The sequence below is a fragment of the Cygnus olor genome, chromosome 21 (assembly GCF_009769625.2).
Source record: "Cygnus olor isolate bCygOlo1 chromosome 21, bCygOlo1.pri.v2, whole genome shotgun sequence".
Classification (NCBI taxonomy): domain Eukaryota; kingdom Metazoa; phylum Chordata; class Aves; order Anseriformes; family Anatidae; genus Cygnus; species Cygnus olor.
This window is the reverse complement of record NC_049189.1, coordinates 5,336,341-5,356,573: the sequence shown is the minus strand read 5'-3', so window position 1 is coordinate 5,356,573 and position 20,233 is coordinate 5,336,341. Positions and strand designations below refer to the sequence as shown.

The 20,233-nt window shown below is 44.7% G+C and overlaps 1 protein-coding gene across 5 annotated transcripts in view; it reads right to left on the bottom strand.

Moving 5' to 3' along the window:
* Window positions 1–20,233, bottom strand: part of DISP3 (dispatched RND transporter family member 3) — a 142,284-nt gene that overhangs the window by 83,276 nt on the left and 38,775 nt on the right. For all 5 annotated transcript variants that reach the window (XR_005814180.1, XM_040533856.1, XM_040533854.1 and 2 more), the window contains one exon: window positions 15,942–16,049. Coding sequence is in view for 3 of the 5 variants with exons in the window: in XM_040533856.1 (XP_040389790.1) it covers window positions 15,942–16,049 (108 nt within the window). In the remaining 2 variants the exon portion in view is untranslated. The remainder of the gene's footprint in view (window positions 1–15,941; window positions 16,050–20,233) is intronic.

The window sequence follows — 20,233 nt, the reverse complement described above, 5'->3', positions numbered from 1 at the left end:
GGGAAAAGAAAGGGCTGGCCTTGATCTCTGCGTTGTCTGAAGTGCCCCTATAGGGAAACATCAGGATTAGAGGGTTAATAAAAGCACCGTGCCTTGTGGCCTACAGCTGCTGACTGAATTGATCCAGCTCTGCCCATAGTGACTTGCTGCGCAAGCACAAGGCATGCATGAAACACTGGTTCAACGCTGACCACGAAGGCAGCATGCCAATTACCGCTCCTAGTGACAGCCCCAGCAGAAGCTCTTGTTCAAGGGGAGCAGTGGCTGAAGGGGACTCGAAGGAACTCATCACTGAGATCTAAACGAATCTGAATTACATTTGCATTTCATTTAAATTTAATATGATAGTTATTGTTTGTTAATTATGTGCCAATTGATTACCACAGCAACATATTTATTGAAGAGGAATAATTCAGCTGAAGATGCATATCCGACTCATCTAAATTGAATTAAGCAGATTCAAAGTGATGTAGTGTCATGGAGCACACATCCTCCAGTCTGATGCATGCACTTTGGAGAAATTGCTACACACTAGAAGAAGATTGCTACACTCTGGTCCACAACAACCTGTGCCCAGGAGGAAGTACAAGCCATGAAGGACTTGTTTGTAAGACACTGGGAGCCTACATGTGAGCCCACAGGTCCTGAAAGCCACAGAGCTATGTTCTGTGAGGGCTCCATGCAGTGCCAGTAGGGCAACTTTTGTCAAGAAGAGATGCACACACAAACACAAACATGCAAACATACAAACAGGTGGAAAAGTACACAGAAACTCACTTCCAAACCTGGAAGCTGAAATCTGTTCCCATCCAATCCATGTTTTCAGTAAAAAGCAAGTTCTCACTTCCGCAAGACTCCACAGAGAGCTGAAAAAGTGGGAGGTCTGGCAAAGGTCACCCCTACGGAAGGTGAAGCAGAGGCAGACAATTCGCAGCTTGCATGCCAGCTCTGAAAAGGAGATCTGGGGTATGTGGGGATGGGGGAAAATTAAATCCCATTTGATGGATATGAGAAACTAAATGATCCTCTTCATGATGGTCTTCGCACACAAGCAGCTGCAAATCAGAGGATTGCTCCAGCCGGGAAATGTCAATTGTATGGAAATGTCATCTTCATTGCAGAGCTCTCCTGGGGCTGCTGGAAGCTGCAATTCAATTGCATTAATTTCCATCCCTCTTTCCCTATCTCCCTTTCTCTTTTAGTTTTCAATCTTTTAACCTTTATTAAAAAAAAAAAAAAAAAAAAGAGCATATTTTCTGCATTCAGTAACATTTTGTAGCTATAGTTGTGCAGAAAGGTTAAAGAGTTTAAATTAGAAAGGTCACTCCAGGATCATTGTGCAGCTGGATTCACACGTTGCCTTCAGTTTAGAAAGTTAAAGATAGCACTGAATAGCTTCCCGTGCCGGGGCTGAAGCCTCAAGCATTTCAGTAAACTCTTAGTCCTTATTTTTCAAATAGCCCAAAGGCTCCCAGATCTGAGGAGTTTTTCAACAGACAAATTTGTAACGAGTTCAAACTGAAGATCAGATCAAGAGGAAGAAAATATGTACACAGCTGAAGGCATTCCCCAACTGGAGGCCACTGCACTTGGATGGAAGAGTCTCCAAACCAGGGGAAATGCCAGTCGGGAGCTCAAGATACCTCCAAAGCACCCAGGCATCAGGCAGTTAGAGTTCACACTTCCCACTTTGGGCATTCTCCACTTTCTTTGCCCCTAACCCAGCTAAACCTTACCTTGTCTCATAGGAAAATAGACTAATGTATGCCCCAGTGTTGCACTGCAGGAGGAACAACAAAGTGCACAGGGGGGACAAGCAGAAGGCTGGTCAGGAGAGAGGGATTACGTGCATTACAATTGATTTTCCACTGTTAATGAACCATGAAGTGCTTGTGATTGCATCTTGAAGAGATTTATAATTATTCATTGAATCTCAGAAGATAATTAAACTTCATTAAACACAGACATGACAAGCTTGCACAGTAAGAATAAACCCCGGAGCAGGTTTCTGATAGAAGAGGGAGATATGGTGTTGGGAGGTGATAAAGAGAAGCAGGGGAAATAAGAAGGTTCTTCACTAAAAACAATTTTGTCCAAATGAGAAACTGCTGCCCTCAATGTATTTTTTTCTCCTGTTTTTCCATCGTTTTTAAGGGAACTTTGCTTTCTCTTTGACACCTCGTAATCACACCATAGCTTCTGCCTGACATTAAGGGTGCTTATACAATCCACTTACCTATTCTGCACCAGTTGCTGTGTGAAAATGCTCTACTGCTGTAGAGGCAGTGGGCACTGGTCTTTCTGCATGTTTACCAAAGTGTCTGTGATGTAAAAACCCAGGTTATGGAAGGAGCTAGGGAGAAGCAAGGGGAGGCGGTAGCAGGGATGGCAGTTCTTCTTCACGTGGACCAGAATTCCCAAACAGTTCGTCATGTGAGATAGAAAGGGAGTGCGTGGCTCTTCCAATTAGGCCTGCCTTAGCTTGGGACCCTGTGAAAATTTAGACCATGTAGTCCATATTCTAGAGCTCTATTAGAATATAACGCCTCACATACTAAAGGCTATGCAAAACATTCAATACTAGCTTAAATGATGTCCTAGTTAGATAGAAAGTGTTTGACTAGAGATAAGCAGAATCTAAGAATATCTCAGAAAAGAAAATTATTCATCAAAGAAGGAACCCACTGGAGAAAGAAAAATCTAACAATAATGTGCACTGCTGACAATCAAAGGAATCTTGTCCAGTTGGTAGCAGTAACTGAAGCCATTAACCAAGGAGAGCATTTGTTTGAAATGTTATTGTTGTGCTATTGGGAGCTGTCAGTGATTACAGCGCCCCCCCCAGCCAGGTAAACATCTGCATCCTCAAATGCAGTGAAAGTAGCCACTTACTGGAGTACTCTGTCTTCTGTTCTTTTTAAGCCAAAACCCCTGCTGTCTTGGCTTAGGGTGATCTCACTGCCTTTTGCTATGTTGCATTTCCTGAGATACACAGAATGACCAACTGGTCCCCCTTACGTTTTCTCCAGTCTCCTGTATAACATCAACTGCTCGATCTGCCAGGGGTTGTGCAGCATCAGGCTCAGCCAAACACCACCTGGGGCACCACCGCTACTGCAGAGCCCAGAGGTACGTGTTCACAAAGCAAGCAGGAGGGTATCTGTAGGAGAAGTCAGCCTGGAGAAAAGGACAGAAATCTCAAAGTTGCCCAGTACACTCACTGTTCCTCTCAAAGGGCTCTCTTTTCATTACTACCTTCCTAAAACTGAACATCAAGAGTTTTCAGCCCCGAAGCAGTCTGATTTTATTAAGAACTGGGAATGTTGACATGATATAAGAAAGACCCAGAGAAGATGCTTCTCCCACCAGGCTGACATAACTTTGCTGAGCACACATGCTCTGCAGAGCACAGTGCATAGGGGATGAGACAATGCAGTTTGTGCTATATTTCTGGCAGGAACATCTCTTTCCCATGCACACCCAGGGGAACAACTGAGCCCTACAGCTACATCTCTCTCATCTCTACTTCATTTTCTATTCTTGCCTGACATAGCACCTCCTCTTTCCCTTGCCTCAGATAGACTTTAGAAATACAGGCCTTCCCTAGCATAGTATAACTGCAATCAAAAGGTTGTAGCTAGCATTTCACTACAGTAACGTTGCCAGAGACACCCAGTGTATACAGCCCAGCGCAATAATGGGCACAGACGAAATGAGGGATAAACAGGCAGACACACAGGGGGCAGTGGAGCAGCTGAGAGCTGTTACTTATTTTCTCCCCTAGACAATGTCTTTGGTTTGGGTACACAGAGAAGGATTCAGGTCTATCAGGCCTAATTTCAAATTGGTGCAGTTTAACTAGTGAAAATTCTTTCACAGAACTCCATTTGTTTAATCATTTTGTTAGCCAATTAAGCTAAACTGATTGAAGCACGGAGCGAGCCAGTCTTGCTGTGTATACCCAGAGCACTTGCTCCAATTTAACTGACTGAATTTAAAATCAGTTTCAGGAAATCAGTGCAAAGCCTGTAGAGGGATTTCCAGTCTTTGCAGAGAAGAGAAAGGCCAAAGGGAGACTGTCTCCACCCTAGACTCTTCCTGTCTTCTTCTGCAATGAATCACACATCCCAGCTTTGCAATGAATGAGGTTTCTGAAGGCAGCGTTTACTCTGGCTCTCACCCTGTGCTGTAGCACCATGTGTTTTACAGCATTGTCAAACATAATGATTCCTACCCTGGAGAGAAATTGGGTCCCATTTTATATTTTATTGCCTCAGAAAGGACATTTTTTACTTTCCACAGTCCACAGTTGGCAGCAACAGCCCCATAAATCTTGCCAAATGCTTTTTGTTGATATATTGTCCAGCAAGAAGTCTGTGAGGCTGGGGCCAGCATGGAGTAAACAAGTTAATGGACCCCTGATCCATGTCTGAAGAGGGAGAGCAGCAGGGATAAGGAGTGCTGCAAAGTCACTGCAAACAAAGTTCAGCAGCTGGTAGGTGAGCTAAGAGACCTCTGAGAGTTTGTTTCCCTTGCTTCATCCAGAATAACAGGAGGCAGCAATGTTTCCTAGCATTGAGCTTACCCATGAAAGGGGGCCTTACACCAGAAAGCTCACCCAGCCATGGTGCCACCTTACTTTGCCAGTCAGTTTTATGTCTGCTGCAAGAGCTCTGGCTAGCTCTGATAGGGCACGACGGTGGGGGAACCTGTGGGAGTCCCGGTGCATGCCAGCAGAACTCGCTGAAACCAGCATAAACGAAAATTGGAAGGAAGTGAAAAACAAGAATATATTTGTGCTGGTGAATGTGTCTGCGTAGGAATGGATTTCACAGCTGAAGGGACAAAGTGCACTGGAACTGCACGGTGTGAGCACAGAGGAATGAAAACAGGGAAGAGAACCTCCCTGCCCACAGGGAGAAGGCTTGCTGCAGTCGCTGTGCATGCTTTCTGATAGGAGAGCTAGCACATGCGAGATTTTTAGATGTAATCGTGTCGGACATGGCTGCAAGCAGTCCCTGGAAAGCAGATGAACATGTTTGTTCAGGGGTGTATTTTGGTACCTGTGTTTCTAAACTTACATGGGCAGTGATGGAAGGGAAGATGTTTGTTCTTGCGTTACGGGAGTACCCAACATTTGCGCTGTACGTGTGTCAGCTGGTTTAGGAGTAGGAATGCATGTAGGTGACGTGGTCTCCTTGTGTATTAGCACATGTATATACAGACACACGCTGTCCTTGAGCCAAGCCCTCTTTTCTAATAGACTTGTTCTTTGTGGGTGATGACAGAGCCTCTGCCTGAGAAAAAGAGATGTTCAGCTTGATTTCTCTGGGCAGCTAATGAACCGCTTCCCTCCTCTCCATCTTTGTCCCTGTGCTCCTCCCCGAGCTCCAACAGCACTTTGTGTGTAATGAAGAGATAATGCCATAATGACTTGGTATGTTACACTCAGCCCAGTCATAATGCCTTGGAACGACTAACTGACACAGTGCAAATGCTCTAGCAGCTCAGCTGGTTGTGTCCAGTTAATACAAAGCCCTCTATGCCTCTCCAGGCAGAGGAACTATTCAATGGAGCTTCACTGCCCAAAACAGAACCAGATCTCACAGTGCCAAATGTCCCGAGCTTTACTGCCCCACGCTTTGCCTCCAGCCATGGGGCAGGAATGTGGTTGTATAAACACAGTCTGTACCAGTCACTATGGTTGGCTCTGATTCCTTATGAACTGAAAATTCTCCCGAGGCCTCAAGAACAAAAATACTGCTAACCCTGGCTGGAAGCATAATGAACAGGGAGAAAGATTGATTGCTGTGGCTGTAATTAAGTGAGAGGCTTTGACAGCCTCATAAGCCGCAAAAGCCAAACCAGAGTCCTGATGTGGAATTACCATGGCATGGCCTCCCTCACTGCACGCCGTCACCTTCTCCTTTTAGGGCCAGCGCCTTAGGATTCTGAGCACACAGCTGCCCTGCTCCAGGTTTTATAGGCTAAAAGTCATTTTAGGGGAAAATGGAAGAAATGAGCTTCCCACAGCTGAGTGCGATAGGAAGCTCACGGACTGACTACGTGTGGGAAGGAGAAGCAACTGTCGAGCTGCCTCCCACCTTGCGCCTCACCTGGTTATAAAGTGTCTCTCCAACATTAAGCACATGGCTTTGCATCCATTTATAGTCTGTGAATAGTGTCTCATGCCCAGGACAGAAGGGCGTGGGGAGTGGAGGAGGAAGAAGGAGGGAATAATTATCCACCAAGGACTTGAATCCGATGAGATTTACACCCTTCCTCAGCCATAAACATTCCTGAGAGCTCTAGAGATATAAACACACTTGGTCTTTCTGCAGAGAGGCAAATGCCGCCTGCTAACCTACAGATGCTCAGCCTCCCCTGCAGGCCAGTTTCCTAAGGATAACCTGGTTCTCAAAGGGGTTGCAGCTCTCTCCATCCCCATTTGCACATAGAAGTGATGTCTTCATTGGATATCTTTTTCACAGTGTGAGTGGTGCCCTGAACAGGCCAAGACATGGCTTTTTTCCCTTAGTGTAGCAAGTTGAGGTTAGAGGTCTACATGCCAGCCCCCCCATTTTGCAGCACAACCACACCCGTATGTACCCACATGATAGAACAGGGCACCACCCCACCCCTCTCCCTCAGTTGCTCAGCCCAGCTCCATGCTGGAACAGCTGCATGTGACAGCCGAAAACCAGGATCCTCACTTCCAAGTCAAAAGAAGACCTCCCCAGGCAGCTTGGCAGATATCTCAAAGATCATCACAGCAACCTCCTTTCTGAGCCTCTCTGCCCTCTTCCCCAGTGTCCAGTATTTTGGCTTCCTGTGATGCACAACCCTCTCAGCAGACCCTCTCTTGTAAGCCGTAACCCGCATTTTTGCTGCAGCTCTAGGGAAATGCATGGGTCATGGGAAACCAGATTTGTGCCAGCCCTTGAGCTCGCACTGAACTCACAATGAACTCAAGAGAGACAGAGCCTTTCCCATCTCTCTGTTTGCGCTCAGCCTTCCAGCACCATTACTGCACCTCGCTGTCCTCCTCTTTCAGTCCTACCCAGAAAGAGAAAACTCCTCAGCCTGTGCCACTCTCAGTTCCTAGCACACAATTCCCTTTCCTCGGATTTGTCCATGGCTACTGTCCTCTATCGCACTACAATGTTTTTACCTGCTATTTTGAGGATGTGCATGTTAAATGTTTATTCCTCATTGAAGTGATTCTCGAACCAGGAATATCCCTCCCACTTTACAATCTCCTTGAGAGGTGACAGCTCCTTGCAATGAGGTGGGGGAACAGAGGAAATGAGAACTTGATCCTGCTCCTAGCTCTGGCACCAGCATTTTCTGTATCGGTTATTTGTTTGGGCTGCCTCCGTTTCCCCTGTGACTGCCTCACAGGGGCACTGCGAGACTGAGTCATCTGACTTAGATAAAAGACTTCAGATGAGAGGAACTAGGAAAGGGCACAATTATCTTGTGACATGATGCCTTTGAACTTCCTAGTAACCAGGCAATGGCTCAACTAGCAAGACCCTATTGTAACCAGCGTCTGAGCCCGACTGGAGAATTGAGCGGTGTCACCTTAACTTTGCAGTGCCTCTCCCCAAACGTGTTTGCGGTGCATTCTCTCGGCCAGGATATCTGACCCCAGCGCAATCCCGCTTCAATCTCTGCCCATCACACATTGTTGGTCTTGAAACTCGGAGCGCTGGGGGGTGACAGACATATCCGGAGAGTGACAGACTGCCGGAGTCAGCAGAATGCAGCCTGTTGCCATGGAAATTCGAGCCCCCTTTTTCAAGCATCTGTGCAGCTCAGGGGAATGTGGCCAGCTCCCACTGTGAAAAATCTTTGTAAAGAGTCCCGTGGAGAGTTGGTTTTGTATCCCACAATTGCTCTTTGCTCCCCAGCCAATTATGTGTTCTAGCAGGAAACGCTGGACCACAGCTTGGCTCAGGATGTGTGACGTCAAGATGCATTGTCTAACAGATGAGCCTGCAACCAAGGGCACGATTTTCTAGTACAAAAACTCTGCAGGAAAAAAAACAGATTTTTTTTTTTTTTAATATTGGAAAAGATCCATTTTCACTGCTATGCCACAGGACATCACCAGGTGTTGCCATTGAAAAGCATGTTTTGGGGAGATCTGCTTATCTGAACGTGCAGAAGTTGGATCTTGGAGGCTTTTTATTTGTCCACTGCATTGTTAGGCTTTTTTGGATATCGACAAAGGCATTGTAATAGGTGGGACACCTAAATAAAGATGAAAGATAAAGCCAAGCAGTAGGACAGAGGGGTGTTGATGGAAAATTCCAGAAAACAAACCAACATTTTTGGCTATAGCATATCTTGTAACTGCAGAAAATGGAAGCACAGAACAGGAGTTATTAACCCTTTCTTTAACATTTCCAAGCTTCCATCACGTGTACCACTTACACAGATACGGGCAGTATTATCACCAAGAATACTTCTCTACGTGTACAAGCTCCTGATATCCTGTGTCAGCTGTGTATACTGCATATATGTTGGCATGTGCTCAAAGACAAATGTGCTCATGTATCTGCCAAAAACTTTTGTCATGCCTAATTAGCTGCCCTGTTTTCCCCATAAGATGGCTTTGCATCCAGAAGTTTACTTTCCGATCACATCGATCCTCTCAGTTCTTACGACATACCAGGTATTTACCTGAGGCTGCTGCTGGTGGAGGCTCTGCTGTACAAGCCAGGTAATGAGCACTAGGGGCAGGCCTGGGCTTTCAGAGCTTCAGACAGCTTCATTAGCCAAAGGCCACATGTCCAAGCTGTACAAAGAGGCAGGGGGTGTGATGTAGAAGAGCTCTAGCCTGAGACAGCTCTTTATTGCATTGTTTTACATGTGACCCTCTGGGAGTGGCCAGCTGTTCAAGGAGATGTGATAATAAGCTCTCCAAGGATGCTGCCTTTGTGACATCCAAAGCACAGGCATTTGAGATCTTCCCCCAGCAAAAGCCCATCACAAAACACCCTCAAGACTTTTGCTTTAAGGCTTCGTTCCAGTAGCTCTGAAACACACTTAGAAGTCTAGCTCAACATACCAGGTTTCTCATGCAGCTTCTTACCCCACAGGTAAGCAATTGTCAAATGCTGCTGTAACAGATGACTGATGCCTTTTCATCATCAGTGGCCCAAAGCCCTCCCCAAAGGCACTGCACCCATGAGATATACATATAGAGAGAGATTGTTGAGCATACCCCCTGAAAGCCACGGTTTATGCTCTACAATTCCCTTGCCTAGCAGTTTGAAAAGTTTCTTCTGAACTTAGCCATGGAAATCTCTCACAATCCAAACAGCTTCCCCAGAGAAGAAAGAGATTTACTTCCTGCTTGTCTTTCCCAAAGTCTTTTTCCAGAGAACTACAATAAATACGACAGGCACTGTAAAAACCACCGAGTACGCTATTTCTGTTCCTCTTCCCACCACTGCCAGTATAAATATCACCCTGAGTCATGGGAGCCAAGTGCCTAGATAAAAGAATGCTCTCATTGGGCTGGGGAACTGCATTCTCCAGAAAGAGGGAGGGAGGGAGGGGGTTCCAGGGACACCACCAGGAAATATTTTCCCACTAAATATCACATCTTCTCTCTTGGATACTAGCAAACTATTATTATGATGCACCGCAGAGGGTCACTGTAAAGACAGACCACCCCAACCACTTGAACATTTCTGTAGCTCTCAAGGCTGTATGTTGGGGTGAGCCTTGCTTGTCCTTCCTTCCCTCACTCCTGCTAACAGAGCTTCTTTTCTCCATACTCTGCTATGGGAAGCGATTAGAGATCTCCAAACTAAGGCTGCATGCTTTCACACAAATCCTCCTGCAGTTCTCAGAGGACTTGAATCTATGCCCAGTCACTTCATGGGCTAGCAGGCAGGGTCACAATGGTCTAATCTCATAATTTCCTTCCCCCAAAGAGCTTGGAACAGGGGACTCTGCTCATAGTTTTCATACTGTGAGGGCTAAGCACCCCTAAAGGACCGTGCAGACCTTCTTACCACAACAGAGAACCTCCACACGAGCACTTTCTCTCTTGTGACCTTCCTGTTAGCATCCCTGACTCCAATTCAAGCACCTCCATCTCCATGAATTTGCTTCCAGATTACCATGAACTTATCTCCAGACTAATTTTCCTTTTCCTCTTTTTCTCTTTGCTTGTGAGGCTTTACCTGTTTGGCAGCTTCATTACAGGTGACCTTCAGCATTGGCTTTGTTTGGGAGGTGATTTAGAAACAAATTACTGATCTATTTCATTCATCTCCCCCCTCTTACTGAAGGCAGCAAGAGCAGCACTGGAGAGGATGTCTGAAACAGGACATTTTCAACACATTATAGAAGGAGAGACAGAGCAGAATGCCATCCTCCACCACGGTGCAAAATGAAGGGACCAAATTGCTCTTGAAGAAATGCCAAAACAATTGCACAATTTATTCGAAGGGTACAGGTGAGTCTGATTTAGATCAGTGAGGAAACAGCTCTTAAGGAATTGGGGACTCTACTGAGAACAGACGGAGTCTGCAGGAAAATGTGGGAGGCAGGTGGCTGTTGGTAAGACAGGATCGCTGCAGCACATGGGCAGAGCAGAACCAAGATGGACCTTGTTTTGGTTAAATCTCACTGGATCCAGTGAGTAGACCTGCTGTTTCTGAATCAGGCTAAATCAAAGAACACTTATATGCCTCTCTTTGGTACAAACTGAAGCAACAGAGGTCACCGTTCAAATCACAGACAAAGACAAGGGTTGAGCATGAGCTACAACTCACAGTTGTGAACTTTATTGTAGACTAATGGTTACAGGAGCATTTCCGTGTGTGTGTGTGAACAAGAAAAACAAGAAGATGAAAAAGAAAGATAATCAGAGCTGGATCATATCACCAGGAGCAGTTAGAACATCAAGAGAAACCTAAAACAAACAAAAAGAGAGAAGTGATACTAGAGAAAAGTGTGATTATAGAGTCCTCCCCTCCTGTGTTACTAACAGCTAGAGAGAGTTAAAAGCAGAGTAAGTGGGGAAGCAGGAGTTGGGGAGTCCCTGCTCTTGTGGCATAAAGACTTTTCAACCATTATAGCATAACATGTAGAGGGTATACAAGCAGCAGGCGCTTAAATGAGTTTCAAAGACCTGAAACACTGGACCCACTCATGAGGATCTGATTCTTTTTCTTTTTGGCAGTGGCATCCCCATTAGCCAACAGTACCTGAGCAAGAGACAAGCACTTACAGAATAGCACTGCTGAAATTTTAGCGCCCAAGATGCAGAATTCTTGGATTCTCTTGGATCCTCAGTAACATCAGCAAGAGGGCAGCAATCAGTGACCCCAGGAACAGCTGAGAGCTTTGCAGAACTGCATTCTTAGCCTGGGAGATCACAGTGATCTGTAAGTCATATGTACAGTCTGCTGTATGACAAACATATTGAGAGGATCTATGTGATTCTTAATCCGCGTAGGCTCAGGAAGAGACAGCATAGGCACGCTGAACTATTTGGGGAATAAAATTAGTAGCAGGCTGTGTTACACAACCATTTCAGCACAGTGACTTATCAGTTGAGGAGAATTCAATTTACAAACAGAAAACATACGAGGAAAGTCAAGACTGTAAGCAAAGCATTAACAGAAGAGCGCAGTAATGAGACGCTCATGTAGGAGGTGATTGGCTGATCCATGTGGTAAAGAGCAGCACAATGTGGCTACGGGGAAATAGCAGGAAGAGATTAAGTGCTGACACTGAAGTGCTATTTCCAGCTGACATTTATCTCTGCCTTGGAATTCCCAGTTGGAGAGAAGAGGTGACAACAAACAGGAGAAATTTACACTGGCCACTTTATGCAAATCTAACCTTTCTGCACCTGCCAGGTGGGAAGCATTTATTTACTCTCTGGCTGCCTGGCTAAATTGGCAGAAGCAGCGAATCTGAACAGCATACAGAGAAGGTCAAAGGAATGTGGCTCATGACTGTAATTTCAGGACCTGTTACAGGCATTACAATTTTAATGTGGCAGTTGAGAGATATACAGCGTAGGCAAATGAACTGGCAGAAGACAAGTGCATGTGCCAGTGCATTCTTTCACATGAGGATTTCATTGCTCTCTGGTGCATAGACTCGGAGATACTAACCTGTTTCACAGCCCTTTCCTGTGTCTTGCTCATTAAGGACCCCAGCAAATTCCTCTAGCTCAAGTACGAAGAGTGATTAATTTTGGACCACGCAGATCTGAGTTCATTCTCCTTTGTCACAAAGACTTTTCAAGATGCGAAGATGTAAAGCTGAGCAGTAACTGCGAGATGTCCCAGTCTGGGGATGAATTTGTTACAATTTTAAACAGAAAGGTAACTTAAATGTACACTATCAAAATAACGAGTTCATACTGCACTCTAACAAGTGAAACATAAATTCTTGCCACCCTAGAACAAGATTGCCCTTTTTTTTTTGGCGTGCTAAATATCTTTGCAATATATAGTCATGTTCAGCTTTTTACATTAAAAAGACTCTTTTTGTTCATGTAAATAAAATGCAGACATCTCTTGGGTAGGAAGCAACACAAGAGCTCTGATCATTGTACAGAAGACCAGAAAATAAGTAAAGGCTGTCATATCTGCCCAACAGTATAAGGGAAGACTTCAGATGGGCCGCAGGTGCCTTTGCACCATAATGAAACATGGTCATGACCCAGGAAATTAAAAACAATGCCCTAAAAGTAAAAATAACCTGAATTCTCTATCTTCCAGCTCAAGAATGCAGTTGCACAGCCCTGCTAGCAGTGTGCTGCAGATGTACCCTGCTGAAGCACTGCTTCAGTCAAGGCACAAAGGATAATGTCACATTTTCCAGCTCAGTTTGTGCTAACCACCAGCATCCCCCAAAATCTCACTAGCACTTGTACAGTCAGCACAAAGCCTGAGTTTTCAAACAGGACTAACAACTCAGGATCCTACGGACATAATGCCTTCAAGGGATTAATTTCTGAAAAGTACTCAGATCTTCCTGCAGCTTTAAGGTATCAGTGGCTGGGCACCCAAAAGCACTAGATACTTGTGGATAAGAGGGCTGCTGACAGCCAGCATGTTTTAGAACTTCCTGAAGTCTCTTGATTTCAAAATCTAAGTCACTTTATATCCCACCAGATTGGTTTATCAAACAGGACACTTTCATCAATAAGGGCTTTGAGGCTTCTGACCGTCGGTGGCACCGGGGTCAAATGTCCACGCTTTTCACTGCCCCTGTGAAAGACAGGAATTGACTTCTGAACAAAACAAACCATCTGTGGCATCTTGTTCCTCTAAGATCTCCAGGGTCTTAAAAAGAAGATGAAATAACGCAACGTTCACAGTAAACACCATTGAAATGGGCAATGTGTCAGCAAGTTCACTGGTTCCTCAGCTGATAAACCATCACTGTGCAACATTAGGACCAAAGCAAATGGCATTACACTTCAGGGCCTCATGCAGACAGAGCTGACAGGTTCCCAACACTGTCCTACAGATTTCAGGGTTCTTTCAGCAGCTGTCATTCAGCCTTATTTTGCTTACTGCACAAGAACTGACAACAGCCCGAGGTGATCTGGTTGCAGGGCACACCAGGGGCATATTTCTGAATGGGGCACACCCCCACATTGCCCCTGCCCTGCATCTCTGCCTGGCTGTTTTTGTGTAAGAAGGGAAAAAAAAAAAAGATTTATGAAGGGTCAGAAAAAGAAAAAGAAAGAAAAGCAGAGAAAGAAAAATCCCACAGGATAAAAGAGCTGAGAAATTCAAGGTAGTTTTAAAGCAGTTAGTGAAGTCAAGGGCCCAAGCTGACCTGAAGTCACAGCAGTGAGAAAGGAAATGGACTTTAAAGGACTTAGGCTGAGATTTTCAAAGCCTTTTCAACAACTTGGATGTTCATTTCCGTTCATTTTATTGGATTCTGGCCAACAAAATCCTGTGGGCTGCTCTAATTCTGGAGGTCTGAATTCTGAAAAGAGGATCTAGACTTTGCTTTATTGTTTGTAATTTTTTTATAGTCCTCTATAAAGAATCAGTGAAAATAACAACCCTTTCCTACATCATCAGAGATTCTGAAGGGTCAAGAGTTGCAGGTTGCAGAAGAATCATCGCAGAGGATAAAAGGGAGTTACAAAGAGACTCCAGAACAGTAGAAAGGTGCCTGGCATTCATGGTCTTGTGGCTCTGTTGTTTTCCCCCTTTTTTTACCACAATGGCTCCTTAAAATGCATAGTGTTAGATCATATTTCCCCTGAGTTACCAGAGTCACTGCAGCAGTGTATGGAAAAGCAGGAAAATTACGCTGTCTTAGGAATTTTCCACCTCATTCCTATCACATAGTTATTTCATCACCTCACTACACCTTGGTCTGAAGGCAGTATCCAGCCCCAGGCACATTGCACTGTACAGGACTGGCAGCTCCTCAATGGGCCTAAATGCTGAGAACTGGCTGTCACAGAAGTCCACAGTATTTTGAAGGACTTCTCATATCCCATAGGCTCATGGGCTTCTCCCATCCCAATTCCTGACACCACAAACAGCCCACCAAATGCAGGTTGTTTCCCTTTCCTGTGCAATAGTGGAAAACTGTTTCTTCTGTTTTACAGTTCTCATGAGCTCCAGGTTTACGATGGCTTGGGGCTTCGGTTCTGTCAGGCTGCTGGCTGCCCAGCAGGTAAAGAAAGCAGTAAGTGGAAAGTAATTGATAGCAGCAGGTAGCTCCAATAAGTTTCATAATCAATACAATTTATAGCTGAGACAGCTCCAAACACTGAAGCAGGGAAGCCCAGCTTAATGTGTTTATAACCTTTCTCATTTCTTTTTGCTCATTTTTATTTCCTTACTTCTTTCAGTAGTGTTCAAGTACTAATTTCTCCATGGACATAACAAGCTCATGCTTCATTCACCATTATCTTACAAATGCCTTGTAAATTGATTTACCCATATGGCAGAGGGGAACTGCCCTAGATCTCTAGGACAGAGAAGAGATAAGACACGTGGCCTTAATCTCAGCAGAAAGTAATTTAATTTTTTGTGGTTGTTTTTATTGGATTTAAAGTGAGCATAAATGAGTAAAAATCAAATGAAAAAGAATTACCCCCCCATCCACTGCATCCTTCCCTCTCCCCACCCCAAGAAAAAAAAAAGGTATAGGGAGGAAGTGATCATTAAAACAAAGGGTTTTCATCAATAAATGGTTCCTTAATTTCCAGCATGTGTAGAAGGAAGGATGACTTCAGCAGTTCTGATGTCAGGAGACTGTACGTAGATTTCTCACACGCACCTTGTATAGTTTTTCATGTCTTAATTTCTCCGCTCACAAAACAGGGATAGAACATATCATTCCCTCCTTGTGGAGGGTTTATTTACCTCATGCACACTGAGATCATGCAACAAAAAGTACTCATTATTTAAATACATGTTCTCTCTGTACTAAAAAACACAATTTGCAACTGTTCTGACAGGTGACATAAAACAAATCAACAATAAATCAAGCAGTTATGGCTTTCTGACAATGACCAAAGACTGCATCAAGAAAGATGGGAGATGTTTCCAAGTTTTCTTGATGGATCCAAGTTTAAATAGTTTACTGCTCACACCTAAATGTTCCAACTGACTGTGCCAAGCACCCTTCAGACATCCTGCCAGTCTTGTTATTGCATGCACACACACAGTTCTGAACTCTGACAGTCTCTTCTGTCCTGGTGTTTGTGTGAGCTTTAATTAACATGGTAAGAGAAGCCTCAAGAGGTCAGATTTGAAGGGCAGGAAAGCAATGGTAGAACTAGGTGTTATGAGGACTTTCTAATGTTTTTGCACAGACAAATTAGGATGCAGGAAGGAATCAACTGATATTTTCCGCATGGCACAGCACAAAAATTACCATGCAGTCCCAGAAACGTGACTATGTGTAGCACCTCCTACCTGAAACCCACTGTAATACCCAGAGACTCTCTTGCACGTCCTTTTCTGGTGAGTTGGGTACCGAATCTTTCTCCTTCTCAGCAACTTCTGCTTCCCAATATGATTCCTCTGGAAAAGGAACAGCATCAAATTGATTACATGGAGAAAGTGAGTACAGCAAATTTTTCTCTGTATCAAGAGCATTTTTCTTCTTCCTTTTTAGCTGAAATGGGAAATGGAAGAGCTGATATTCAGTTCTTTCAAAACTTTTCACAGAATCATGAACAATATTTTTCAATACAAAGACAAACAAAAACAAGTTTTAACCTGAAAAAATGTCTGTCTTGTTAAATATAAAAAGCTGATAATTATTTCAAATAGTCAGACAGAGAATAGTCATACTACAGAAACATGAAAAGTCCGTAATTGTCAATTAACAACACTTTTCGGGAAAGTTTTCATTAAAGGCCATTTTCCAGTGAGTAAAAAACACACACTTTTCAACGTAATGCTAAAAATAGTCTCAGGTGAAAGAGTAAAGCTCAGTAGAAGGCCTGTTCCATGCAGGATGTCTCATTGTGTTCCAGTGACTCAGCGACCTCAGACATGCTTCCAAGCTGCTAGATGTTCTTCTAGAACTATTACATAAACTTTTCCTTCTTCGATAAACCTTTTTTTATATAATATTGTTTAGGAATAAAAAATACAGGCAGTTCCATCTGAGGAATACCAAACCAAGGGCATTAGAATTCAAGGTATCCGATTTAAACAATCACTTGTCCTCATACACAGACTAGCAAGTGTCAGGAAGGCAATCTCTAAAAATACAGACTCCCTGCTGCTGTAGGACAGAGGTACAGTCATAGTTAGATGGCTACTTCCAAAAAATTTTCAGAAGTTACCTCAGCCTTTTTACTGTGAGAACCATGGCCTCTTTGAGCTTACTATGAGAAGGTTTTCTTTATGACTGGGACAAGTTTCATGGGACAAATCTTCCTAGGGGGATAAAAGTGAGAAGCCTCCAGTCAGGACCCAGACACGAGTTTCATTCTCCCATGTGCAAAGATCCAGCCCCAAAAGCCTAGGTGTGCTCCAGGCCCCATTGACAAGCTCTCAGGAGGATGCTGAAAAATATTTGAGCCTCCCATTGTGTGATTCTGTGATTCTGTTCCTGAGCCATGAGCAGGGACATTTGTCTTCTTCCCTGGGAGCAGTGCAGAACCAGCCATGTTTCATGATACGCGTCGGAACAGGACTCCTCAAGCAACGCCCAACAGCAGCAATGCCAGGAAGAGATACTGCATCAGGAAGATTTCCCTTTCATTTTAACACATTTTAAACGAATGAATAATTCATCCTGGATGACTTTGAGCTGAGGCGACTCTCCATGTTACCACCTGATTATATGTTCCATAAAAAGAGATGACAGCAATTTATCTCTTTTCTCTTGCCTGGTGGGCTCATGGGGGGATAAATATGCTGCCACCAAACTGGAATGATGAATCATCCCTCAGAGCAACCAACGACATTTTTAGTGATTTGGCATTTAGTGCTTCCCAGCGGGAGTGGTAAAGAGAGGAACATCAGCATAAACCTTCAGGAAAGGAGGGAAAACTATGGGCAATGGACGGCTTTGTTCCCTCTATTCATCTCCATAGGATTAATTCATTGCTGAATACCCAGCAAAGGCACCCGGGCAGACGAGCCTTTCTCCTGAAAGCAGTGGAGTCTGTAAAGATCAGGTGCTCACACTGCTGTCTAGTGTTAAGGAAAGCAACTAATAAGTCTTAACCTGTTTTATTATTGATTGAACAGTGGGTTTAGGCTGGAGAAGAGCTCCATTCGACATTCCCCAGAATCATGCTTCTTTCCCCTGGGTCACTTGTATAACAAGTTGTATAGCATGTGCCAGTCTTTCAGCTGGAAAATGGGAGTGAGAGAGATTTGTGCTGGGCATTAAAGCACGCTTAAAGGCAAGAAAGGACTTTAAGAGGGTGCTGCTCTGGCTAGAGGGGCTCTGTTCTTTTACCCATGCCCACTTAGGCAAACCTGAGCCTCTCCCAGGAGGGGACCATTAGCTCTGTCAGCATGGGGCTTTTTGGATGACCTGAAGCCACCAAGCACATATCTGTTAGGGTAAAATCTGAGAAGTGAGGGCTTCCTTTCTTAAACAACAAGATGCCCTGATATTACTGCAGTCATTTATGGGACATCCCTTATGTTTATGGGCATATAGATAACTGTTGTCATGCTACACCAAGCCAAAGGCAGCCAAGCGCCCAGTGCTCTTGCCCCCAAACAACACATCCTGGCTATAAGTTCTCTCCCCTTGCTGCAGTCCCTCTCCCACACAGCCTCATGCTGTGCTCTGCCGCCAGATGCACCCACCAGCACAGCAAATGAAACATTTCCTCGTGGACATATTGTGCTGTGCACATCCACACTTCTAGTGCCTTTACCTTCACACTTTGTTCTGCTATCTCTGTCCTCCCTGCTACTCCCAGCCTGCAAGGGGCTGATACAGCATGTAAATGTGCTACAAAGACTCATCCTCCCCGCCCCCGTGCTGGCTATGGGGAACATAAAACACAGCAGAGATTGCTGCTATTTTATTATTTATGAAGCTTTGGTTATTTCATGTATAAATAATCCATGACTGCAAAGTGTTGCTGGCACTGTAATTGAATATTCATGAGGTATTTTTGTTGAGAATTTTCACCATCATTGCAAACCCAGACACAAAAATAAAAATCATCATAATAAAAATTTCACCTGTCATTTCACAGTTTCAACCTCTGGGAAAGAAAATCTCTCTCTCTTCCACCCTGAGGAATTCCTGAGACAGGGGGAATGAAGCAGTGGGGTTAATCTGGAAGGCAGGTTCATGCTGCATTGGAAAGAAGCAGGCGCATCCTGCATCCAGCTCTGCCTGCTGTCTCTGAACATTGTCAGGATGCTTCATCTGTGGATGTTTGCTGTCTGCAAGGAGTAAATGCAAATTTCCCCCTCTCCTTCCTAGAAACATCTCTCTTTTCAGGTTTAATCTTAGCCAGAACCTTGATAGAAAAGCACCCAAGTGGGATCGCTCGGCAAGCAAAATGAAAGCATGTTGCTGCCACCCTGTGGAAAATGGTAGCCCCCAATTTTTGGGACCACTAGAGATTCACAAAGCTACAGCTAGTACAGTGGTTACAAAGATTTGTGAGGCAGTCGTTGTCTTGGTGAGACCCAGGGGTGAATAAGCTGGGGATTTTCCTTGACGTAATTGTAGGATTTGCAAAGAAGAGGTTTGGGTGCTTTGCAGGAATGATCAATGCTGCCTGTGCTATACCCACGGTGGACAGGAGGCACGTGCATCAAGGGGATGGAGCACTACTGCTGCACGGGCTCTCATGGACAACTTTGGCAAATTCCTGGATGCCTGCAAAGAACAAGTGTCTCTTGCATCCCAGAATAGTCTATCGTGCAGTTTTACTTGCTTGCCGTGCTGAGATTCCCCTTTTCTTCTCCCAAGGTTCTTTATTCACTGTGCCCTTCAGCTCCTTCTATTCCACCCCCAAAAAGGCAAATGGGGACCAACCAAAAGATAGCAGACACTTCCCTCCCCCTGCTTTTTATCCATATCTTCTGGTCCTGCTGGTGAGGAGGCTCTGCAGCTGCCTGCATGGCACATGCCCCCTGCCCCTTACCATCCACTGTCCCAGTTCTCCCCTACATATTCCTCCATGTCATAGCTCCTTCATTTCCAATTCTGTGAAACACTGTGCATTGCAGAGAAAGCAAACAGCAACAGGAGAGACAATATGTTCCCAGCCCTTCTCACCCAGCCTACTCGAACCCAAAGAGGGGCACACGAGCACCTAGCAGCCAGCTCTGAGATCCAGAGCCACTCCATTCTGCCACAGCCCACACGCATGTGGGGTATGTGAGGCTATGTCCCATCAGCACATCACAGACGGGGACAGAGCTCTCAGGCACTTTGCCTTCCAGAGTGATTTATGGGCCCTGTCAATCCAGCAGACTGAACCGCAGAGACAGCTGGAGCGTGCAGCACAGAGCAGCAATCCATCACCACCGGGTGGGAGTCACCCAGGAATCTATCAAGAGCTTCATCATGGTGACATCTTTGCAGAGGCAGAAAGAGAAACAAAGGAAAAAGGAGACAGAGAGTGAGCCGAGAGTGGAAAATCCACCTGGCTTTTCTCAGAACTTCAGAGCTACAGAAGAAAAACACAATTACAGACACAAAAAATATTTTTGGTGTTTGTAGTGACTCAGGTGGACCTGCTTTAGAGCCACAAATGACAACGTTT